Raw genomic sequence first — 26791 nt, forward strand, 5'->3', positions numbered from 1 at the left:
TAAAAGCTGAGAAAAAAGCAAAACCGATAACCAAAAAAACTCCCAAGATCCCCTCACACTCAAAAAAATTCCTTTTATTGTCAGAAAGTCGACTGGCCCCAGTCATTCTGTTCATGCCAATGTCCAGAGTGTTCATCACGTGATGAAGCACCACCAGCCTCAGCTGCATGAGCCTGTGTCACAGCAGCATGAACCTGTGGTGGGGGCCAAAAAGACTCTGATAAAAGCCTCTTCTATGTTAAACAGTGTTCTTCAAACACACAAAAGGGAATCCACTGCCACTGAGGAGTCAAAGGGTCCTTTCTCAGACTTCATGCGATCACTGCAGGACAAACTGTCATACATGAGATTTAAGCACCAGGAGTTAATGCATCAAATAGATAGAGACTCATAACCTTAAAAAGAGGCAGCACCGAAAACATAACATTTAAAGCTAGAGGAAGAGCAGAGAAGAGAGTAACACATGGGAGGAGATTGTTTTGTCCTGGGTAAGTGTTGGCAGACCAAGACAAGTCAACTTCAGGAATATACACTCCATTATCAAAGCGCACTCCTGGAGGGTCGAGCTCAGTGCATAAACACAACACTGTGATGATGTGTGTGTACAGCCAGCCCATTCCAGAGGGTTCCTGTGTGCTTCTCATACTCTGTGCTGTGCTTTGGCAATCGACTGTATATGTGTGGTCTGCCCACACTAAACCAGGCGCAAAATTCTATTGAAGACAATCTGTCATTTTGACAGGTGTAAAATCAAGCCCAATGTTTTTACATCGAATATGAACACTAGTTCACACAAAGAAACATGATTCTCTGCTCTTTTTACCTGCTGGCCATTAGATTTTTGTTTTGAAATGAAAAATTCTAAATATTTTTCAATCTCAAAATGAAAATTAAAAATAGGGAAATCGTTAATTTTTGGTTTTGGTTTTGAAAACCCAAATTGAAAAATAAGGAACAAGTCAATATTTAATCTCACAATCGATTAAAAAGCAGAGCACCAGGAGCAGCGCAGAGTCAGAGCTGAAGACAGGTGAAAGGGTCTGGGTGTGTGAGTGTGGATGTTCTGCTCTGTCAGTGGTCTGCAGGGTTATTCTGAAACCATGCACCTGTTCATTTCTGTATAACACCAACAGGGATATGACAAAAAATGTAAAATATATCTAACTGAAGACTTTTACTGAAAGAGAAAGGGAACCCTTGTTTAAAAAGAAAGTGTATCATTGATGATTAGAAATGATGATTAGAAATGACTGAATCTCAGTTAAAGTGGATTGTAGCAGAGCCTTCATACATGTGCTGATGTGTTTACAGCAAAACGACGGTCAGTTCACAGTCATCCAGCTGGTGGGGATGATGCGTGGGATCGCCGCTGGGATGAAATACCTCTCCGAAATGAACTATGTCCACCGTGACCTTGCCGCACGCAACATCCTCGTCAACAGCAACCTGGTGTGCAAAGTGTCCGACTTTGGGCTTTCACGCTACTTACAGGAGGACACTTCTGACCCCAGCTACACCAGCTCTCTGGTAAGCAACCTCCTGTATATTTTATAGTGTTCACTTAAGTGTCCCTTAAACCATCTCAGCTATTGGTCCCATCCGTCTTGTTCCTTTTTTTAGACAGAAACCTTTCACCTTTTCACCGCCTTCTATTTTATATGAGCTCTCTCCACTTCTCTCCCTCCATCGTCATTCTGGCTCGTCCCGGCACTGTGTGAGCGTCTGTCACATCTTCATTAGTGCAGAGACAGGGATCCTCTGGGAAGGCTCCTCTCGCGTTGACATGCCCGGAGTGCAGAGAAACCAAAGGGCATTGCGGCCTCTCTAACTGGCAGCTCCCCACCCCTCCACCAGCAGCCCCCTTCCCCCCATACTCCACCCCACTCCTCATTCATTATTACAGGGGCATCATGGGAGGCTTCAGCCCCTCATTAACTGCTCCACACTACAGAAGTGTAATTATTAGCAGCCATGCTTGGTTCATCCTCGGTGTCTCCTCGATCAGATGATTCACAACACATCGCTCATGCCGACACAAACACACAGGCACAGGTCATTAGGGCTCTGTGCGTGCCTCAGCTGGGCTTGTGTGGAGGAAAGCATATGAACGATGAAGCTAACATGCATCAAGTCTGACATTTTGTATTTTACTTATGTTTGGCCTGACCTCAGATTACCTCTTCTGACAGTCCAGTCTATATAAATGTATTTGTTTTCTACAAGCACTGTTCAGGTTTGGTTATATGGACAACATTTGTTTATCAACTCCGAACTTCAGCTGGCCCAATAGCTGAAGTTTGGGGTTAATAAACAAATGTTAGTCTACTACTAGAGGTGGTATATTTTAAAGGTGCTCTATGTACATTTATTGACAGAGGGTCCCCCCTCTGTTTGTCTTCTAGGTTTTATTGCTTTGCATGGAATTTTCAACAGTATGGTTCCTATTTTTCTTTTATTTAATGTTTTTTATTGCTAAAATACCTTGGAAAAATGTTAAATCTTACAATGAGCTGAGTCACCTCTTCACAGATCTGACCTGTAACTTGGCCTGGTGACAAGCAGCTGGTGGACCCTCCACCAAAAATGTTATGTAGTGCACCTTTAAAATTGTTAGGTATTATAAACATGCAAAGCCACAGAGCCAAAGCAGGCATAAGTGACCTAGGGCTGTTGTTTACTGACGAACACCAATACCACTGGAGTAACACTCACTGGATTGGATAGCTAATTCCCAACCACATCATGAACACACAGTAATTACGCCATTAATATGTGCATGTTTAGAAGCACCCTCTTGTGTAATTTTTTTCAGTTCAGGCAACTCTTACCATTTGCATACGTCCTGCAGTACTCAATATCAACTACAGGACTTGCAGTCCTTCATGATTTGACACAAGGGTCAGTAGTAATCCTGCTCTGAAAGCCTGTGAAGCTCCTGGACACTGGCAGGTTATATGAGGTGTATGCTGCAGGCTGTAGTACCGGTGACCTCCCTTTTGGACAGCGCTCGGCAAATTGCTCCTGACCAATAGTCTGTGTGTACGACTGACCCCTGTGGCTAAACCTTACTGAACGGGTCTTAACAGCTACAAAGGAGAGCAGCACCTTTGTTGTCTCCACTGCTGACACTGCTAATAAGTCAGTGTGCAGTGTGTAGGATCACGTTATAGATCAGGGTTAGCTTCTCTCATTTGGTTTGATGCAAAGGATTCTTAAGGGCATTATCTGGCATGTATATGACAGAAAGTGAAAGCTAACCTTGAAAGATGCAGATTTTTCTAAATGCAAAATATTTAACTCTCCCATATTACTATGCTAAGTGCACAGTGGCAGCTTAAACTTGCATATGTTACACTATTCTGTCTCTTTGTTAAAAAGGAAATATTACACTTCACTGGGTCATAATTGATAACAAATAAAAAATTTAGTTCATCAAGTTTTATCATTTTGAAAATGCAATATTTGCTGAAAACAGAGTATTAAAATGTTTAATACGTTTCAGTCCTCTGCTCTCACAACGCAATCAGTGTGCTTCCCACTAATGAAATGACTGCACACCGTGGTATGGTTTGTGAAGTTGTAGTGTATTGTTTTGTATTTTGCTGTTGTCGTGCAGGAATATGGATGATGCAAGCTTGTGGGCTGAATCTTGGACTGGATCATACTGATAACTGTAAGGAGGGTTCGAATAGAGCCTTGGAGAGATCGCAAGAATACTCAAGCATGTGTGGATGACATATTAAACCACTTCATACTTGTTTTTGATGAGGCTCCAAAAAGTCAATTTGCATAATAACTTCTCTTTAAAAGAAATTGGTGTACCTGTATTGCCCAGTCCATCTTGAAGAAAAGTTACGGTTCAAAAGGTCCAAAGGTGCATTTTTAAACAAATAAATGAAATAAAACCAGCAACAACAAACATTCTACTGAGCCTCTGCTGCTCACAGTCAATGGACATTGCTTTTTTCACCATTAGGTATCAAACCAGTATAATATCCCCCTTTTACACAGTGGATTTGATTATGTCCCAATCTTACAGTCTATAAATTTTACCTCTTCTGAAGTGCATGTATAATTATTGAACATATGCGAACAGGACATACAGATTCCTGCATCTCTTGACATACCCATTAGTCATGTGGCGTATTCTCGGCAACATGCAAACAATAGTGACAAAGTGTACAGGTTCAGAGGTCTCGGGTACGATCCTATACTGTAATTAAGCAACGCGCTGTGCCCTTCACTCTCTGACCTCTTCTCTGGAAACCAATCAGCTCTGGAGGTTGGCGAGGCAGACAAGGCCGGGGGAATCGGGGAAATTAAATTGCGCTGACGTGATTTACATTGCCATCGACCTCCTCCTTCTCTCGCAAATTAATCACCTCTATCCCCTTTACGCCATTTTGACTCTTTTTTTTTTTTCCCTCCCGCCATTGGAAAGAACACCAATTACAGTGCCTGCAGTGAGATTTCGGTGGGGATGTATGGTTGGGAGGACATGCTGGTAATTGTGTTAACCCTGGATGGAGGGGCACTCTGGAGCAGTTGTTGTGGTGCTTTTTCAGACAGAAGGGGGCTGTGTTGGCCTGGTACCAAGTGGTGATTAATTAGACTCTCAGGACGGTGTTTGGACTGCGCCAGTCCGGTAAAGGTGATGTGTGTTAATTCATTTAAAGACTTGAAAGACCACAGGTTGTATGGCTACCGTGGGTTTTATTATTTCAGAATTCAGTTGATCTTAAAGGTGCACTGTGTAACTGCTTGCCTTCATAGACATTGCTCAGTTTTCTTTGGAATGTTCCACGGTATGGCATTAAACTTATCTATCTTGCATTTATTCAATTACAGGTGATTATTATTTCTTTTATTATCTCTCCAAAATACTTTGAAAAACTTTAAAAAAAAACTCCTCAGATTTTAGTTATAACTTGGCTTGCTGGCATCACATGTTTGTTTCCATGGAGATAGATAAGCTTAATGCCATACTAGGGAACATTCCAGACAATCCAGAAGCTCTCCACCATGGATGTTATACAATGTTGCTTAAAAACAAAAAACATTGATTGGCTAATTTAGAAGTTAGTCCAAAACATGTATAAATCGAGAGGGTTTTGACAGGAAGGGTCTGACAGAAACAAAAATCAAATCCACTGAGCCTGAAAAATGTAGCTTATGCTGTATTTAATTTTGCCTCATGAGGGCCTAGTTCCTGAAACACTGCTCCACTGTAAAGCTCAATTTTTGCAAGTTAGACACACTGTGGGAGTATTTCTATGTTGGCCTATATTTAATACAATATTTAGTTTGGAAATGTAAGCACATTTGACCATTTCATATAATGCCTGCTCTTTTAGTCGCATTAACCCCTTAAGGCCGACTGTCACAAATATGCGACAAACCATTTGGATGAAGATATAAGTGGAGCTAGCGGCTGCATTCAGTCAGTGCTGGTTAATGCAAATGCCGTATCTACCTAGGAACTTTTGGGAAGCACTTGTGTCTAGTTGTCGCAAATTTGCAACACACCCGAATTTATTTTTTGCTATAGTCAAATTAATAATCTCAACTTAATTTACCATCTACTTAACCCTCTCAGGCTCAAATAAAATTTTAGTAACAGGAATAAATCTGGTATTTGGGGAAAATGATCATATGGGGTGGTAATATACAATCCTGACTTTTTTTTTTGAGAGAGACCTTCACATCCAATGCGTTCTGGGATGTTGGAGATTTGCAGCATTGGCCTGGTGTGGTAAATTAACACTGAAGACTGAAAATGATATGAACACTAACTTTATGTGTACCACTTTTCATAACAATGAAAACAAAAAGCACAGTGTAACAGTGCTTTACAGTGGCAGAACAACATCACTTTTTGGTGTGGTATTCCAAGAAACAATTTTTATCCTTTGTAAAGAACAAAAGTATTTTGCACTTCTGGCAGGCTGTTTGTGTGTAGCCATTCTTGCACAGTCTGCATCGTCCACGTTTATCAGCATGGATGAGAGAAAAGGCTCCTGAGTAAAAAAAAAAGCTTATAAAATATGGATGTGGAGTAAGTAGGTAATTGACATTTAGCTGTTGCAAATCTGCAACGCCTGCCTGGAGAGGGTTAAAGGCAAAAACACACACAAATCTTTTTTTTATAAACATCTATATAAATTCAGGCATTAAGGAGTTAATAAATTCACATAGAAGCTCTTACAAAAACATTAAACGTGATATTGAGGAACAGTCAATCAATTGTCTCACTTATTATAATTTGTTGTAACATGCTCCTCAAGTTGTTATTTTTGCTGCAGATCCAAGATTTTGGCATTTGATCCCATATTAGAACTCATAAAATGTTTTTAAAAATCTCTGTAAAATCTCCATGACTTGTTTTGAACCACCAAGTTTTTATGTATTTTATTTTCCCATCACCATCTGCTGCCTGACTCATGCATACCCCAGTTGTAGAGACATGTAATCTTTGGTCATGATCTTTGTGCACGGGGTTAAAAAGTCAGAGAGGTCATTCTGTGTTTGTTTCCAAAATATCCCATGTAGGAATTTGGTGTCACGCAGTATCTCTATTCAAGTTATCTTTTCCTTGAGGCGAGTTTTGAAGAAGATGCAGAAAAATCACTTTGAAAATCTTTGATAAATTGTAACTCACTCATCGCACCATTGTACTGTGACTGCACTGTGGCTTATATGTCCTTTACCTCTACACTGCATGAGGTGGGGGTTGAAAAGCAGGGTCACCCATCAAACCCACCACCTATAAATGACATTGTCTCAAGCGCGCTCCACTGCACAGACTGCGTGGACGGCCATGTTGTTTTTGTCTATTTGCATCCCTTTTGCCCTCGCTTTTGGCTCCCAGCCCTCAGTACAGTGTTTGGCTTCTGTGCGCGACTTTTACTGAAATATTTATGCGCTGTGAAGTGAAGGGGACTGTCTCTCTTAAGTAAACAGTGAAATAGGAGCATGTCTATAAGCTGGGAGAGTAAATAGAAGAGTTCTTTATCTTGAGCTAAAGTTTTGGGAAGGTCACAGAAACTATATATTGAAGTATATTGAGGTAGCGGGTTATTAAATCAGATTGAACAAAATTGTAACTCGAGTGGAGGCACTTGGGGAGAGAAGATCTGCGCCGAATGGTATTGCTCAGGTATGGACTTGAATAAGGAGGTTCCAGGGCCCAACTTAAGAACTGTAAGTAGATTTTTTAGGTATTTGTACTTTATTTGTGTCAGTTTTCAATTGGTTACTTTTTACTTTTACTTCTCTACATTTGAGTGTGTTCACTTTCATCTTTCACTTTCTTTCAGTTTGAGGGGTTATTTTTAGTACTTTCATGGCAATGTACTGCTGAAGTTTTTGAGTTCAAGTTCTGACTTTGAGCAAACAAAATTTATAAATTAAAATGGCTAAGACAATTAAGAAATATTTTCAAACAAGATTACTAAATTTGATGCTTTAATGGTTTGCAAAATCTATGTGAAATGCTTTTACTTGCTTTACTTTTATTTGCTTTTTACTCTACAAGTATATATTTTGAGTACTTGTATATGTTTACTTAAGTATATTTGTTTTATACAGTACATGTACTTTGCCTCTGTATCTGTGCTTTTACTTAAGTAACAAAATGGAGTACTTGTTCCGCCACTGATTTGCCCAGAAGGAGCAGTTAGGGTTTGTACTTTGAATCCTACTCTTTTCAGTTCATATACTTTTTATTCTTGGGAAGAGGTGGCAATCACAAACTGCCGCCAAGTTAGATTACTAGTCATTTACTTTTATTATGTCTCTCTGTGTACACAAGCCAGGTTTGGCTGTTACCATGTTCAATTTAACCTTTTCTATGAACATGCATTACTGAAGTTCCAAAAATAATTGGCTGCTGTATTTAGTAGCTTTAATACAAAGCAGAAATGTTTTATCCAGCTACACAAATCAATTCTCTGTTGAGATTAGTTGGACCATTTTGAAAACATTTAGCAAAATATGATAAAAAATATGAAAATTCTTCATTTAGATAGAAGACTTTCATTGAATTCACTTCTGTATTTTTACCTGGTCACATATTCCCAGCTGTGATATATTCACAATGTAACAGGGAGCATGAATATAGATCGGTCCTACATGTTCGCAACACACACAAGAAATATGACCACTTCTGTGCATCAAATACTAGCAACATCTACATACTCTTGTTTGATTTATACATTCTGTCTCTATCTACTTCAATTCACCATCTGCAGCTACTTTTCAGCATTTGCATCTGTGTCACACTTGTTTGTATCGAACTAAAAGAGCAAAACTGTCGAGTCATACGTCACTATATACATGACAACCACAGATGCACACACAATTTAGAAAATAATGCAGGGCTATTGATTGAAGTCTACCTTATTACGAAATAAAGAACTGAAAAATCCTTCAGTTGTGATCTTACAAGTGTAAAGAGCCAGATATGTTCACAGCGTCGACGACAATGAACGCCACGTGTGTAAAAACCAATGCTGAAATATGACTCCGCGCAGCTGCCATTGAGCTGTTTAGCATTTATGATTGCCCAGAGCTGCGCAGTAATTCTAAAATACACAGACGATAAATCTTGTGTTTTAATAGTTTAACTGCAGTATTCTCATCAAAAAGACATAAATTAATCTGTTGTTTGTCGAGCAGTTTGTAAAAAGTGATGTATTGATGCCATGCAGAGCTATCAAAAATGAAATGACTCCCCACCACACTTTGAGAAACAGGACGCAAAAGCCACCAGGCCTATACTTGGGTTTCAACTTCCTGTTTATAGGTGCCATCTGAGCACTATATAAGCACCATTTATAAGATTCAGCTGATATTTTGCTTTCAGTTGTTAATTGCCTTGACAACAGTGTAATCATTCATCTCATGTTAAAGGTTCTATATTACGCGAAATGGACTCTTGTGAGCTTTAAGCCATGTTAGAATGTTGTTACCACCTCAAAATATATCTGAATTGTGTTTTGCCTTATTCATGCATCTTTCAGTAATATTTAATATTAGTCTGTTTACATCTCCAAAGATCAAAATGCTCTGTTCCACCTTGTGATGTCATGAAATTGTAGTTTTTAAGTTAACAGATACTTTTACCTATAATTCAGTCAAGATTGGTGATTCCAGGGCTGAAATTGTCTAAATGATTCTAAAGAAGGAGTTAAAATGTAAAAAAAAAACACAGTGGAGTTAAGGTTTTAGCATTAATCATTGTTTTTGCAAGAGAGACAGGAAACTGCCACAGTATAGATGTTTTTTTGCTACATTGTACAATTGTGTGTAGCTCTTTTCTGTCATACATTTCATTTAAGCTGTTGAGCCCATTTAAATAAGTTCTGAAAATATCACAGTTTTCTCAGCTACCTGATTAAAACACTTTTTCTTCCATAGTTTTGTTATATTCCAACTGCCACCTCTGTGCACGCCTGACTGACTGTTTAATATACATGCCTAGGTGTTTTCAATCCCACACATTCCCATGGGTCTTCCAAAGTCACCAAAGCTGGTTTATTTTCTCCGCTCTGTCCCTTTGTCACTCTTCTCCTCTTTCTTCTGGTTTCTCTTTCTCCATTCTGTTTGGGCAGACATCCAGAGCAGATCGTTGCACTCAGGATTTCATTAAAGGGATGTTGATGGAGCACTCTCCCCAGCCTAAAGTAAATGTGCTCAAGTCCATTTGAGTGAACGTTGTTTGGAAATGGATTACTGGAGTTGGAGGAGTAAAGAGGAGAAGAGAGGGAGGGGCCAAAAGAAACAATTGTCTGAAATTTGCATCTGCATATTTCTCTTCAGTATCTCTGTAAAAGCCAGTGACCCAATGCAACTGAAAAATAACACAATTTCTTTCATTTAAAGGTGTGTTATGTCACTTTCCTGAGTGGGCCCATCATCTGCCTGTCTCCATAGAGATGTTATTGCCATATCTGGTATGTTCCACAGCATAGCATTAAATTTACCTGGATGACTGAGGGATTACACAGACAATTATCTTGCTTTTGTTTAATTTGTAGCAGGGGGGCCTTAAAAGTCTTAAAAAGGTTTTAAAATTCATGTTCGTAATTTAAGGCCTTGAAAAGTCTTAAATTATGTTGTCCAAGTCTTATTTTTTTCACGAAGGTCTTAAATTTCCTATTTATTTTTTATTTATTCAGTCGTCGCTATATCGCGGTTCACCTTTCACAGTCTAGTTGTTTCACGGTTTGTTTGTTTTTTGTGCAATTTTGCATGCTTTTTTTAAAAGATATAAACGCATATTGCGTATTACGGGCAGGTAGTACTTCCACACGGGTGGGTCAGGACTAAACCAGGTCTAAACCAGGTGTAAACCAGGACTAATCTTGGACTTAAGAGAAAGAACCCCATGCAGGGTGTCTGCAAAGCGTGATCGGGCCGTGCTCATCTCCGTGAGGTGCAGAGCTCTGCGTCGGTCCTTTCTCCTGCGGTCACCTCCGAGCCCGTCCCCACAGTGAGTCCTGTTTCAGTACTATTTTAGTCCTGGGTTAGTCCAGGTTTAGTCCTGATCCAGTCCGTGGTGTAGGCAGCGCAAAAGTTTGATATAATCTCGGGTTAACGGGCAGGTGCGCTGCTGTACTTCGCGGGTCCACTATGGAATAAATTAATCTTCGGTTCGTTACATAAAGAAGGAGGAAAATAAAATAAGGACGACAGCAGCTATAAGTTTTAAGAAGGATGAAAAAAAGAGTTAACTATTCTGTCTGAGAAAAGTGTATAAAGTGTGTGGTGAGGGGTTTTACCGCCTTAAAACAGATATAATAATTGTAAAATATAAAGTTGACTATTTGCGGATTTCACCTATCGCAGGTTATATTTAGAACATAACTCCCGCGATAAATGAGGGATCACTGTACTCAAGTGGGCTGCAGTGCAATGGAGGAAGGAAAAAAAACAACAACAATGTATCGTGAATGACCAATGTTGAAATATGATTCCACGCAAATAACTGTGGACCACTGCAAAACTGTTTAAAACGAACTTATGTATTTCATGTTTGAAGACAGTAAAAATCAGGTACTGTATTTTTCGGACTATAAGGCGCACTGGGTTATAAAATGCATTAAGCGAAACAAACGGATGACACTTGAGACTGATCCCTTAGCCCAGGCATCCATGATGAATAAACGTCTAATTTGGAGTAGGCGCAAACAATACTTTGGTATCTGGCACTGGCGGCAATGAGTAAACAATCAGCACAGTGGAGGAAGACGTTGGGTGGATAAAGGGGAAGTGTAGGTTTAATCCACAGTGGCTCTTAGATTGTACATAAAGTAGTTGGTTGGTCATTATTAGAATTGAATCTGGTGTTTTTCACATAATGGGTGCGATGTTGGTCTTAATTTTCATTTAAGTGGTTTTAAAAAGGTCTTAAAAAAATCTTAAATTTGGGGTAGTCAAACCTGGTTATACCCTGTTAATATCAACTGTAGTTATTGTTACTGTGAGTGGGGGCCCATCTCCACCGATCTGACTTGTAACTTGATCTGATGGTGTCACCTGCATGTTTTTCTGGAAATAGATAAGTTTATAATGCCAGACTTTGGAACAAGCTCATACACTTTTGGATAATTTCACTGCTGATCTAAATGAAACAAAAAGAGAAAGAGAAAAAAATGTCTTAGTCAAGCTGAATGAATTTAAATAATAACCTTCTTTCTGATAGCCAGTATAAAAACAGGGAAACCACATAAAATCTACTTGATATTGATACCATACCTGTTTTGTACAGGTATTCTTACTAAAACACTTTGTACATTCTATATTTTACCTGTCTCCACATAGGTGCAGGGACATGACAGGTGCTTCCTGACCAGGGGACCCAAACAGACAGCAGTAGCAGCAAACATTACCCCTTCCATGTTTATCTTTTATCACTCAAAGCTGCTTGTCACACACACAATTGTCTCCCTATGATACCTCTAAACCTGACAGTTGCGGTGTCCGTCTCCGTGGCGACGTGGCACATTTTGCGGCAGGCCTGTCAGGGGCGGTCACAGGCAGGTGGAACCAGTCAGACAGTGTGATGGCTTCTGTTCACGCGGGGACAAGAGGACCTGTCTGCTTAAAGCTTTGAGTACCAGTGGTGGAAGAAGTACTCAGTTTTGTTAAGTAAAAGTATAGTTACCAGTGCAAAAAATATTCAAGTAAAAGTAAAAGTATCACATGAAAAAAATCTACTGAAGTAAAAGTATTAAAGAACCTGTTTAAAAATACACTTAAAGAGCACAAAGTTGATTATTTCACACAGATTTTGAGATCTAATGCATTTTCAAATGTATTAATTTTAACAAAGATTTGTGCTCAATTTTGTTCAACAGAAACAACTCAATTGATAGTTATAATATATAATATTTCTAACGATGCATATTTTAAAAGTCACAAACCTTCGCGATCCAAGTCAAGAGACGTCATTCGTAAATCACAAAATACTGTTGAATTTGACCACTATTGAACATTAATAAGGATATTTTATTGTTGACTGAGTGATCATGTCTCTGAACAATTAGTATTACTCAAGTCATTGAAGCAGCAATAAAAGTTATCCATAAGTCGTCTATTTGGACACTAAATGTAGACCATTTCTTTTTCTTTTCAGCATTCAATTGAACCAGCAATATTGGAACAAAATTGTCTATAAAATAATTACAAAAAGATTAAAAATTATACAAAACATGTCTTAACATTTCAACATTTCCAATGAGATAGGTGGGCCTGTCTGCATTTTTGTAGCGTGTTCCAGGCCAGGTGCAGGAGGAGAAAGCAACACGCAGATCAGACGCATTTCAGACGACCCAAAAAAAACTTTCTTGCGACCCACCTGAGGGTCACGACCTAGTCTTTGGGAAGCAATGTTTTAGTTTGCTCAAATTATGAACGTGTTAAAAATTTACTCTCAGCCTTTTTTGAAGGTTTCAAACTATAAAAATTACATTTACTTTTCAGGTCTGTTCAAAAATGATAAAATCTCAGCTGTAGTGAAGTAAAAGTAAATTTATCCCCTTTCAAATCTACTTAAGTCTAAAATCTATACTTAAGTACAGTACTTCACTACTTTTACTTTGTTACGTTCCACCACTGCTGAGTACAGGGAGCTCCGTGGGGTCCTGTGAGTGTACAAGGTGCAACTTAATCTACAGTTGTTCAGGTTTTCTTCATGTGTAGATGGTTTTTATGAATGTAGAATTATAATTTTAGAATTATACTGTGGCCTGTGGTTTGTTTAACCTTTCTGACTCCATGCTGTAGTTTTTGTGCTGTAGAAATCTGGTTGTTACCGGTGATTTGCATATTGGTTTGGCGTACATTTCTTTCACCTTATATAACTCCTGGCTTGAATCCCGGTTGGCTTCAATATTGTCTTTGCATTAGTTTTCCTTCCTCAATGTATTTTATATTAGATTTAACTTGTATAATTAGCTGACTCATAGCATAGCCATTTTAGTCCTTTTATATAATTAAGTTAAAGTCACTGCTTGTATAAAATAGAACCAACTGGAAGACATTTATTAAATTAACTAAAAAGTCTAATTACCAGGAAATCAATCATTTAAAGAGGCTGCACCAGATTTTTTCCATGTGTGAAATTTGTCTTGCTCAGGTACAGATTTATTTTAACAGCAACTCTTGAGGTCAAAATGATGCAGTGTTGACCGGTCTGCATCTAATTATAAACTCTTTTTTTGTCAGAGAATGAGAAAGTGCACTGTTAACATGCTAGTTATTGGAATTGGAATGCTGGGAATACGTATGGCAGAGTTCTGCACGGGTCCATTTATGGAGACCCGCCCACACCCGCGCAGTACAGCACCACACCCGCACATTGAACCGTGATTATATCAAACTTAAATCCGCACCCGTTAACATTCCACTCGTTACCAGCGCGTGCCCGTGATAAATCGGGGTCAGTCCATGAGTCCGACAGCCCAGAAGGCCAGAACTAAACCAGAACTAAATGCCGTGTCATTAGCAGATGATTATATAATTTACGCCATAATCACTGAGCTGATCACCAGGACTACACCAAGACTACACCAGGACTGGACCAGGTCTAAACCAGGACTAAACCACTATCATTAGCATAAATATATACACGCTGCAACTGCAGAGCCAATCGCCAGGACTGCACCAAGACTACACCAGGACTGAACCACGAATGAACCAGAAATGAAACAGGACTAAGCCAGTGTTAGGAGCATAAATATATACACACCGCAACCACTGTGCCGATTGCCAGGACTGGACCAGGTCTAAACCAGGTCTAAACCAGGACTACACCAGGACTGGACCAGGCCTAAACCAGGACTACACCAGGACTGGACCAGGCCTAAACCAGGACTAAACCAGGAGTGGAGCCGCCGAGCCAATCACTTCTGCTGATGGGTTTTATGTAATAAATACACTAAAGTCACTCTCTATACCTGTTCCATTGTTCCAGGAAAAGACCGGGAAATGGCACTTGTTTCCTGGACAACAGACGTCCTTGATGTCCATGTCAAGTATTTTTCTCCCGTTTGTTGTTCATTTGAGTCACCTGACCCGCCTGTGTGTAATCACTACCCGCCCGCATACCCGCCCGTTAAATTCCAGAACGTTAAAACCCGCTTGTTTCAGCACCGTTTCAGATGAACTTGTGTATTTCATGTTTTCTGGTTAAGGGTCTGCCATCTGCTTGGATTAAATCTACATCAAGACAATTATGTAACACCACCAGGCCAAGTTACAGGTCAGCTCTGTGGAGAGGCAAACCCGCTCAGTGTTCAAATGCATGCTTTTGAATGTATTTCTGAGCCATAAAAACACTGATAACTAACTGCAATGCAAGATAGATGACTTGTATGACTTAATGCCATGCAGTGGAACATTCTGGGCAAAGCAATAACATCTCCACAGAGACAAGCAGATGACGGACCCACCATCAGAAAACTTACGCATTGCACCTTCAGGCCTTAGAACAGATTTTATGTCTAATAGGGTGCCGTTGGATACTCTGTAAAACTCTATCTGAGAATAAAGTTTGTTCTTACAATGACAGAAGACTTGATGTTTTCACTGCACTTTTTCACTGGGAGGCAGACAGCAAACAGCTTGTTCCTCTTTAAGTAGTCAACACAGTATATCATATCCAAATAGCACTCCCTATGCTTCAAGGCCCTGCGACATGCTTTTGTGTTGACTCTGGGTCTCTTTTAATTCCTATCATCATTTTTTACCCACCTCCCGCTCCCCCCACAGCTCCATCCCTCTGGTATTAACGCTTTTCTCTCATAGTAGAGAAGACTGCAATGCTGTTTATTATGTTTCAGCCTCTCTCCCTGTAGGCCATGGCTGCTCTGTGCTTTATGTTATTAAAGCAGGATTTTGGCACAGCTATCAGTGGCCCCACAGCAGTAATTACACAGAGTTTGCATAGCAGCCTGTGACTCACTCGCCGTCGTCTGAAATGGTATTACGAAGCGTTGCGTTCTCATCGGGGACCGTCTTGTGAAGTCCTTTGGTCCCAGGGCGAAAAGAAGTGACACGGGCGAAAAGGACACGAGACCAGGCACAGAGCAATATGTAATGGATAACGTTTAGCTTGTAGGGTTTTGTTCTTTTTTCGGCTGTTTTGTGTTTTGTTGTTCATTTTGCGTGTATGTTCAAATGTATCAACTGGAAGCGTTGCCCTGACAAAGTGACAGATGAGGGACAGAGAAAGGGTCTTGGACCGGGTGAAAGATTGAGGCAGGTGTTTACAGAAGGCAATGAACAAAGAAAGCTGTGCCAATGTTCAAGACAGCACTAAATTAAAGGTGGTGGGTGTGTGTAGACAAAAGCCAATGCTGCAATCTGGGGGTGGTCCCTTATGGATTTTTCAAACAATACCAATATCCCATTTTTGTTTTGCAGTTGCGGTTTTCACATTTACAAAAATAATAACAAAATGAATTCAAAGTACATTTTATGGTGATTGTTTAGAGGGCTCATATGACACTTTTTTCTGATTTCTCATTAAAGACATTACATTTTGATTCACAAATCCATGAAATTTATGCTGAGTTATTCTCTCAGCTTGAAATCACTTTGGTCTACCTTGTGATGCTATATGGCAATACAGGAAGTGTTCCACTGTGTTTAGAAACTCCTTCACTAGTATCATTTGGCCCTGGAATTGCTCATTTCTAAAGGTAAAAGGTAGCTGTTAATTGAAAACTACAGCTTCATGACATCACAAGGTGGAACAGGGCATTTTGAGATTTGGGAATGTAGACAGACTAATAAAAAAGAATTACTATATTTTTCAGACTATATGTCGCTCCAGAGCATAAGTCGCACCAGCCAAAAAATGCATAATGAAAAAGAAAAAAAAAACATATATGAGTCACACCAGAATATAAGTTGCACTTTTTGGGGGAAAATTATTTTATAAAATCAGAGACCAGAAAACAACATTTCATCTTGAAAGGCAAGTTATAGTAAAAACAATAGAACAGAGAACAACAGGCTGTCAATGTATGAACAGTTCTTCAGACTATAGCATAAACAACAGAACAAGTTTACCAAACTCTCCATCCCACTCCAAATCACTAAATCCATTGAATTCTTCATCCTCGGTGTCACTCCTGAGCAACTCTGCGACCTCCAGAGGTAAACAGAGCGCCGCTTCCTCTTCTTTACGGCTGTTGTCAGACTCAGCATTAGTTCCATTTAGAATTATTCTGGCCTTTCTGATTCCCAACAGGACGGTTTCAGTTGTCACTGAAATCCAGGCTTTGTCGATCCATCCAATGACTTCCAGGAAAGTTACACGGCGCACCCTCCTGGTTGTCCCAAGTTTGCTACTTGCAGCTTGGAATCAGCAAAATATTATTTTCTTTTTGGGGGCATTTGTGTTCAGTCTTCACAGTTGTCTTTATTAGTTTGTTTAAATTTTCAGTGTTAAAGAAGTAATGGTGCAATCGACTGACATGATATGAGACAGGACAGAGGCTCTTTCTGCAGGAGACAGGCGCAGAAGAGCCAAGTGACAGTGGTACAGGAGTAGTAGTAGTAGCAGATACTGACACACAAGCCTACAGCGCCCTCTCATGACTGTCAGTATGAAAATTATAATATATAATTGTAATTTATATATATATAAAGTTGCACCAGAGTATAAGTCGCAGGACCGCCAAAACCATGAAAGTAAGTGCAACTTATAGTCCGACGGTGCTCAAACATATGTGAAACAACATTATAACATGGCTAAAAGAGTCAACTTTGTGTAATGTAGGACCTTTAAACATACAGCAAACTTTAGCTTTAGCTTCTTTAGCTTTATTGCTCTTTATTTGTTTTTGATCATTGTGACCCGGAAACGGATGTGAAACTCTTAGTTCAGGGGAAAATGCTCATTGCTTTCAGGCAAAGAAGAGGACTCAATAGACAAACTATCTCATGTTCGGTATCTTCTCATGTCTTACTTGTGGGTTTTTTCACTGACCGCCACGTGTCACACAGTGTAGTTAAAGAAAAGAGCCCCTAGCATTGCCCTGACAAAAAGACTGATGACAATGAGCAAAGACATCTTCACTTTTATATTTTCCAGTTTTTCGTAGTCCATTTGCCGTACGAACAGAAAAGGGCATGCCAAATTGTCCAGGGGTCGTGGGTTAGATGAAACGACTCCGATATGAACTGCGGTGAGAGATATGAGCAAAGCATTAAAGTCACAGAGGCCCACGACGCCTTTATTCCACTATTGATCTCGTCCTCTCTGCGGATCTTTCATGGCTCTCCATTTGTCACTGACTTGGACTCACTGGCTGACTGCAGACTGGCCTTTTCAATTGTCCGTGTGTGTGTGTGTGTGTGAGTTATTATAGCATTGCATTTGGCTGAATCTGTGCAGGGTCAGGTGTTAAATCACTAGCCGGGGTCAGGAGTAAACAGGAGGTCAGACACTGGAGAGGTTCTTCACACTCTCACCATAAGACGATCAACCTTTAAAAACCCGAAGAGCAACTAAAAACAAGTAAAAGTTACAGTTGTTTGAGACATTTGCGGAGGGTTCAAGATTTGACTTCTGGTTCGATCCACTCCTACATCTCATACAAATGTTACTATAGGTACTTACTTGGAGAATATTTTTTCTCTATATACTGGTATTACTTGGTGAATAGAGTTGTCTATGTCATGTTTTGGGTCCTGTCTACCTGTGATATATCTTTTAGCCCTAAATTTGAAGCTGGTTCCCAATTCACCAAATTGAAAAACAGTTGAGTTCAATATGAGACCCTTGCCATCTCACAATTAGTTCCACTTCAGTCAAAACCATCATCATATTTTCAGGAATCTACTCTCTTTTTTCTCTTTCTGGTCTGATTTATTAGTGACATTTTAATTCAAATCAAGTCAAATGTCCAAAAGTGTTCCCAATTGTATTCTAAATGCAAAAAGGTTTCATACAGTTTATGAAACTTTCTCTAACTTTGCTGTACTAGGCTTTATACTGACAGATGCCGTCTCCAGCACAAAGCCATTTCAGAGCATTGGAATGTTTTGCTCAGTGTCTGCATAGAGCCGACTTGCAGTGAACACCTTCTTCATCTCTCTCCCTTTCTCTCTCTTCTTACTCACTCTCTCCTCCTTTCTCTTTCTCTGTCTTTTTTTCCCCCTCTCTCCTTTCTCAATCTCTCTCTGTTCTTGCTCACTCGCTCTCTTTCTCTCCCTTCTCTTTCCTCTTTCTTTTTCTCTCCCCTTTCTCTCCTCTTTCTCTCCTCTTTCTCTCTCTCTCTCTCTCTCCCTATCCACTCTCTGTAAATGAGCTGGGAGCACAATGTGTGGGCCGCTGGAGGACTTTGGGTGAGTTTCCAGCGCTGGCTTATCTGCAAATGCTCCGCTTCGACTAATTGGCATGATTATTTCAGTGGCAGGCTCAGCCCTGAAATAATCTCAGTAGGTCACTATGGAGCAAACAAACAGGGATTTACTATATGCTGCTGTCATTGATGTCCATTGCCCGTACATGTGCTCCCACATGCACCTGTAAACCACTCAGCATGTTGGTGTGTGCGCAGAATTTTAAACAAGCGTCTGTCAATTTCAATCAAGTAAGCGCGTGGCATGCCTCAGGCTCAGGTAGCCCAATTACAGCTAGACGCATTCGATCTACAAGCAGAAAGACCTGGCCCGGCGTTCTTTATTCAAACGGGGCTGTGGGAGAACAGACAGTGAATGTAATGGTGGTCGATGTGTGAAGGGCGAACAATGTGGAGACGGATGCAGAGCGCGTCGATGTTTTTGTGTCTGTCGGAGAATGAATGGAGCGGACAGTTAATGTGATGGGCCGACGCAGTGTGAATCGTTTGATTAAAATATGTCTGCCCAGAAAAGTTTTCAGAAATGTTGTTGTGTTTTTCAGGGTGGAAAGATTCCAGTGAGATGGACAGCACCAGAGGCCATCGCGTACAGGAAATTCACCTCGGCCAGTGACGTGTGGAGCTACGGCATCGTCATGTGGGAGGTGATGTCATTCGGAGAGCGGCCGTACTGGGACATGTCCAACCAGGACGTGAGTACATGGACAGTTCAACAGTACAAATTATTATTATTATTATTATTATTATTATTGCCCTCATCTGTAATTACCTGTCTATTTAGTTAAAGTCACATTCATGTTAATTTATAGATATGAATTTACTCTGATGTCAAAGTGAGATCAAAATGAACAACTTGAGTAAACCACTTGGTTAACAGAATAGTTATATCCGCTCAGCTGTGTGAATACTGCACATACACAAGGCTAAGATAGAGTGAGGAAGCAGTTCTAAATTTCAGATTTGTATCTGAGCTTCATCACTGAGATGTCCTTGACTCTGACTTTGAAAGCCCACTTATTATGGGCACTGTCTGCACGATCCCTTTCCTTCCTGGCTGGCTTTGAGAGCACTGAATGATTGCTGAGTGCCCTGCTTTGTTCTTCATGTCCGTTTGGATAACGTCCACAGGCAGACTCCACCAACACAAACATACACAACTATTGGACAGAGGCCGGAGCTCCAAGGTCTCTGTGTGCTCCCAGAGCGAGACAGGAGCCAGGCCTCCATGGAGCCCTCTCCATGAAGAGTGTCCAACCCAGCAGATGTGCTCACAGTGGGCCAGCCGCACTGAGCTGCTGGGGCTGATGCAGAGAGGAGGGCTGGCAGAGTGCTGTGTGTCCGGCTGCTAAAGCCACACCTTCACACATACACACACACATACACACACACACACACATACACACACACTACATACATACACACACACACATACACACACACATACATACATACATACACATTCACACACACATACATACACACACGCATGATCAAATACACACACACTCAGCACTCCCCCATATGCACCATTTGTCAAGATTCTGCTGAGGTGCACTCAACTGTGGGGTGGAGCTGGCAACCCACAGGGAAGCCACTAATTTTTAATGATAGTATCTTATAGGCTTGATTTCACCACAGACCCCAATCTTGCAGTGATGCATTTTTAAGACAAGACTGAGTATAGCCATATCTGTGGAGATATATCCATGGGTACAATGTTACAAAAGCAGAAATAAAACTAACGCAGCCTGTGCTAACATAGTTAAAGCTGCAAATGTGTCAGCAAATGAAGTATGCAAGTAAATTATTCCATGGCTTCTTTTCAGGGACAAATGAACAGAATCTAATTATTATTTTTCATCTATTGCCACTTCACTCTCTCTTGTATCTTTAGGGGATGCTAATAAGGTGTTATCAAAAGAGTGATACTTGAAACTGCACTGTGAATATCTAAAGTTTGATTTGGATATATTTGTTTGTTTGAAGGTGATCAATGCTATAGAGCAGGACTACAGGCTGCCCCCACCCATGGACTGCCCCAGCGCGCTGCACCAACTGATGCTGGACTGTTGGCAGAAAGACCGTAATGTCCGACCACGCTTCACTGACATCGTCAGCACCCTGGACAAGATGATTCGAAACCCCACCAGCCTCAAAGCTATCGCTAACATCCCTGCAGTGTGAGTGGACTCTGTCCTCACTGAACCCCAGTAAACTCTAATGTGTCCATTTGCTCTGCACAACTGTGGCTGTCTGAACATAATGAATATGTAAAGTGTATCACAGGAACTTTTCCTATAAATATTTCTCATGTCTTATGGTAATCATGCACGACTAACATCTAAAAAAAAAAAGTTTTTATTTTTGTTTTGTTTTGTTTTTTTCTGAAGACAAAAAACAGATTGGTTGGAAACAGATAGTTCTTTTTAGTTCTTTTTAGTTTCCTTTGTGCAGGTTCAATTACTCCAGCAGGACATTGTACACCTATTTAAACTGTACACACCTTATTGAAAACAATTTGTCACAGTCTTCCTTGGAGACTCCTCAGCCATAGCCAAATTGGATGTGGATGTTAGCTTTCTTCACAGATTTACTCTCCAATTACAAAGCTGTGGCCAGGTTAACTGGGCCTTCCACACTTGTCCTCGGCTCACTTGTATGAGACTGTGGACTTCAGACCACTGCTATGGACTTAAGCTGTGCAGTGAACCACATGTCTCATACTTCTGACAATTTTATATGTCTCTGTTACTATATTCTTTCACAACTCTTATAATATTCATGCTGGTAGAATGACTTGATCTACAGGTAACTTGAACTAAAGCCTTCTTATGAAAATGTCTGTCTTTCCATGGCAGGCCTTCTCAGCCACTGTTGGACAGGTCCATCCCTGACTTCAACACATTCAGCTCGGTGGAGGATTGGCTTGCTGCCATTAAGATGAGCCAGTACCGAGACAACTTCCTCAACTCAGGCTTCACATCTCTGCAGCTGGTGGCTCAGATGACCTCAGAGTGAGTTCACCTCTCAGCCTCACTCACATGTGGCACTTGGATAAAATCACCCCGCGTCAAGTGTCTGTATTTTAGACTCAAGTGCAGAAAGTGAGCAAATCAAAGAGATCTTATGGCCCCCATACAGCCGAGCCCACTAAAGTACTACATTTTTCAGTTATTTCAGTGCAGTCATTTTCTTTGACTCATGCTCATAACATTGGTGTTTCCATTATGAGCACAACTTGCATCTAATTAAGTTAAAATATCAGTGGGTCACTTGAAATTCTTTTTTTTTTATTGTAATAAAAATGTAGTCTTGAGACATGGTGGCATTTAAGCAACCTTCTTTTTATTCAAGGCAATGTGCATTACATAATCACTAATGCGTGGACTGACTTTGCTGAAGGATCACTTTTACTACCATTAAAACTGTGCTTTTGCTGTTGAACACATTCATGAGGAGCTGCCTTTCTTAATATGTGTCTGTATTGTCTGTTTGTTTCCAGGGACTTGCTAAGGATAGGTGTGACTCTGGCGGGCCACCAGAAGAAGATCCTGAGTAATGTGCAGACCATGAGGGTGCAGATGAGCCAGTCCCCGTCCACGTTGGCATGACTACAAGAGGCGCTGTGCCACGGAGCGGGCAGCATTCGGAGGACCACCGACAACAGCCCCCGAATGACCCCCCCTCCGTCGGAACGCGCCAGAATCGAGACTATTGTCTTAATCTAAATGGTCACGTGTCTACAAGAGGAGAGCAGGGTCTACACTACCACAGCTATCACCAATCCAAACCAGGAAGTAAACCAGGAAGTTCAGGGTGCAACGCGTTACTGTTTCTCCATTCATAAAGACACATGCTGCTGTGGTTTTGGAACTCCATTTACCGTCATATCTGCAGCATCAGTACAGGGAACATATATTTCCAGAGTGTTTGGTAAAAGATATATTGTACCTCTATATTATCTGGACTAGACCATGTTAAAACTGTAACCAGAAATGTGAGACATTTACAACCAACAACGTGTGACCTGTGATGTTGCCCATACTGTCGTCAATGTGTGCAATGAAGAGGCCTTGGTCTGGTCCAGAAATATGCTCAAGAAGAAGAAGCAATCAGCAGAAAGACTGTCTATAGAATTACAGGGATGTATAGTGGAGCACCATGGTCAATTCACCTCACAGTCATAGTTTGCTCGTTTTACATTGAAAATAATGTATTGTTGAATTTCTGGTGACAGAGCTTAGTTCTATTTTTGTCTTCATCCGATCGTTTGTACTTGTCACTATAACCAGATCCACCCACGTGTCTGAACTCAACACTACCTGTGGAGTGGGCTGCCAAAGGACTTTTGAACCAGCCCTAGATTCAGAGAATATAAATATGTTTATCTCTTGCTAATTATGATTATTAACTTCTATAATAACCTTCATATTGAAGGTGGTATGTAAGAATATGTATGTACAGAACTATCTGCTTGCATTTTGGCAACGACTTGTTTGTTGATTAGATTGTGTTAGATACATGCAATGTGTAGGTTCCCACTGTGCCCTAGCTCCTTGTGACTGACTGTTCAAAGGACACAGGGTGCTCTCATTTATCCAGGGGCACATGGACTATCCAGTACAGAGAAATATGTTACTGAGTCGGTCTAGTAGATCTAAGTATGAGTAGGACTTGTAGGAGATCTAATGACAAATGTCCATCTATTGAGAACTTGAGCTCATGTTAAATGTGGGTGTGCACATGCTGTCTCTTGCTGGTGAGCACTTGCTTGTACAGAAATGTTTTATGTTTTCTTCATCTGTTGTTTGTGTCGAGTGCTCAGCACCAATGGAAGATGGAGGAGGATCAGAGCCTCGCCAGGCCAAATCCACAGTGAGTCTGTACAGATCACATACACATAATGCATGCACTGACCAGAAGAGACTTTTAGACACGCACAACAATTATTGTTAGTGTTCAATGGAAAAATATATAAGCAAAGCAGTTGCTCTGCTTAAAAGTTCCATATTACTCTATTTTCTGATGTCATGTGGTGATGCAGGAAGAGCTCCACTGTGTTTTCAAACTCCATACACCTTCATTAGAATCATTTGGATAATTTAAAGCCTTTGAATTGCCTATCTCTACTGAACAAAACTTTAAGGGTAGTTTTTATCTTGAAAACGACCGCTTCATGATGCTCCATGCCATCACAAGAGCATTTGTACTGTGTAACTTGTGAAAATGTAGACAGGTGTGTTTTTTTGGAAGGTAACAACAACATTATATATATTTAGTGTAATATAGGACCTTTAAGCAGCATGTACAGCATATAAGACACACAGTGATTGACGTTAAATTGCCAAAAGATGCTTGTTGTACTCCTGCCCTCACAGGACCACTGCAGCTCCACCTCCCATAGACACAACACTTCTTCCAATATGGACTCTCTATAGTGTCTGCAGTGCCATATGGATGGACAGGCTGAGCACAAATGCTGTGATAAACCCGTGATTCATACATTTTATACTCATATGAATGGACCCGTAGAGGCCTGCCTATGGTATGAAACATTTTGCCTTCAGGGACAGCATATATGGCTTTGAAATCTCCTGGTATATTTTTGTGTGGAGTACATAGGTTATATCATGATTGCGGTTGGATTGGTTTGGAGAAATGTAATGTTGTTTTTCGCAGTAAGAACTTCAGAGCAGGATTGCAAAGGGGACTTCTGTGATTACAGTTCTTTCTAGCAGGTCGCAGGCATAGGAAAGAAAAGTACAAAGAATCTTGTCGGTTTTGCCAAAGTAAACATTGAAAAAGTATTATACATGGTTTTCAACAATTTCTGCCTTGTTTTTCAACGTGAATGTGGACAGATTGCACTAAACCTTTATGCTATGTTGACGTGTCAGTGAAGAGTGATTCAGGTTGGTTCAGTCAGATTGACTTCAGTCCTGCTATAATCCGATTAGTTTTAATTAATCCTGGTCTGAAATATATTGTTAAAGGTGCAATGTGTTCCTTTTTGCCACCTGCTCTTCTCTCTTTTGACTAAAATGTTCCACAGTATGACATTAAATGCATTGTATTGTATGTGTTACCTACCTGTCTCTATGGGGAGACAGACAGACCTACTTGTCTCTGTAGAGATGGTCAGATCTGTGGAGAGGCGGGCCAACACATAGTAAGAAAGCATTTTTTTCAAGGTATGACTTAGCAGTTAAAGTAGTTATTTAATAAATGCAAGATAGAGTCATTGTAGTCTAATGCCATACTGTGAAACATTTCTGGAAAGGAAATAAGATCTCTGAAGATATAAACAGGTGGCAGAGCCTTGCCGAAAAGTTACGTAGGTGCACCTTTAATTTCTGTACTGGTTTAGATTTTTTTATTACGGTTCACCAAGTTCAACCCCACATTTGGACAGTAAAAGATTGCGTCCAAAAAGTCGGGAAACATTCAAAACCCGCGAGGAAGGAAAGGAGTTATCTTTTTGACCCTTTTTAATTTCTTTGCGACAATGAGTGAAGACCAACTCCTAAGCACCTTCCTTCCAAAATTAGAAATTGATGGCAGGCCCATTAGCAGATTATTAAGTACACTCTGCCCCATAAGACCCCACCCCTCCCTCAACACACGTACCCCCCCTCCTCTGCCTGCCCTGCCCCGCTGCAGCTCTGCACTCCGCCTGGTTGGAGCTGGCAGGCCTCCAGCTCATTTGTCCTGGGTGTAACCAAGCTGTCCTAGGCATAGGGGACCAGGGCTGGGCTAAGGGCCGGCCTGAGAAATGGCTGACTTCATGCTCCAGCGGACATAGAAGAGAGAGAAAGACAGAGAGAGGGAAAGAGGAGGGGTGTTACCTGCTGGGACCCCCCTCTAAAAGCATCTGATCAGCAGCAGGCAGGGGGAGATGGATAGGACTTATCAAAGAGGAGCAAGAAAAAAAGCCTGGAATTTTAATGTTCAGAATTCATTTTAAATGTCACATAATCTGTAATCTTATGGTTGATTCATATTCCTCATGCAAAAATATAGATCCCTAGGTTTTTCAGGCACTTTAGTACTTCTGTATTTCTGCTGAATTAATCATAGCCTGGATCAAAAAAATATATGTAATTCAATTTGATTGAAGGGATTTTTGTAAAGAATGATTGTGTAAAAATTAGAACATCTGTCTAACTATCTGGAGTTTAAAAATTACTTTGATTTTAAAAAAAAAAAAAAAACATGCATTCTTACTGTGAGCCTCTCCACAGATATGACCTATCACTTAGACCCTGTTTACACTGAAATGAATCTGCGTATCACCGTATCAGCATATTGGAAACGATCTGCATCCAGACACGTCGTTTCTGTATCTGCAGTCAAAGCCTTCCCTGTCCCCACAGTAACGCAAAATCGCCTGAAACGCTCGTCACATGATAGGCTGGTGTCATGTCGTCCCAACGTCACATGAGCGGTAAAAACAAGGAAGTCTGAAGTTGCAGCAGCTGATTTTGAGCTAAGGGAGATGGCAAATGTAAAAACAGTGTTTTCATGGACCGACGACGAGGTTCAGTTGTTACTTTGCGTAACACTGGATTTTAAGACGAGCATGGCGGCTCAGAGTGAGAACTGACTCGTTTCTGTGTCCGCAAGCCTTTCCCATCCACACAGCTTTGAGCATATTTGTTTACGTTTTACAGAAACAAAACTTAAAACCGCATGACTAATTTGCATAAATTGAGAGCTCAAAACAGCTCGCTATTGTGCCCTGATGCAGTTCAGGTTCTGTCGGACTAAAGGACATGACTCAGTAGAATATGAGTGTTCTTTCTGTGACAGAGGGATGTTCTGCTGATGGTGAGTCTGTTCTGTGCTTCTATTGCGTTGGAGATGGTTCATGTTAAACTTTTCAAAGATTATACGTCTGCAGGTCATACGCATAG

The 26791-nt window shown here is 40.6% G+C and overlaps 1 protein-coding gene across 2 annotated transcripts in view; it reads left to right on the plus strand.

The window, feature by feature from the left end:
- The window catches only part of LOC110159937 (ephrin type-B receptor 1), a 282975-nt gene that overhangs the window by 252069 nt on the left and 4115 nt on the right, over positions 1 to 26791 (plus strand). For both annotated transcript variants that reach the window (XM_020924537.2, XM_020924544.2), the window contains exons 12-16: positions 1312 to 1527; positions 19421 to 19570; positions 20865 to 21058; positions 21737 to 21892; positions 22381 to 23753. In XM_020924537.2, the coding sequence (XP_020780196.1) occupies positions 1312 to 1527; positions 19421 to 19570; positions 20865 to 21058; positions 21737 to 21892; positions 22381 to 22489 (825 nt within the window). In that variant the 3' untranslated portion in view covers positions 22490 to 23753. The remainder of the gene's footprint in view (positions 1 to 1311; positions 1528 to 19420; positions 19571 to 20864; positions 21059 to 21736; positions 21893 to 22380; positions 23754 to 26791) is intronic.

Source organism: Boleophthalmus pectinirostris, unplaced genomic scaffold (assembly GCF_026225935.1).
Source record: "Boleophthalmus pectinirostris isolate CB_2022bp ecotype Guang Dong unplaced genomic scaffold, ASM2622593v1 HiC_scaffold_16, whole genome shotgun sequence".
Lineage (NCBI taxonomy): Eukaryota > Metazoa > Chordata > Actinopteri > Gobiiformes > Gobiidae > Boleophthalmus > Boleophthalmus pectinirostris.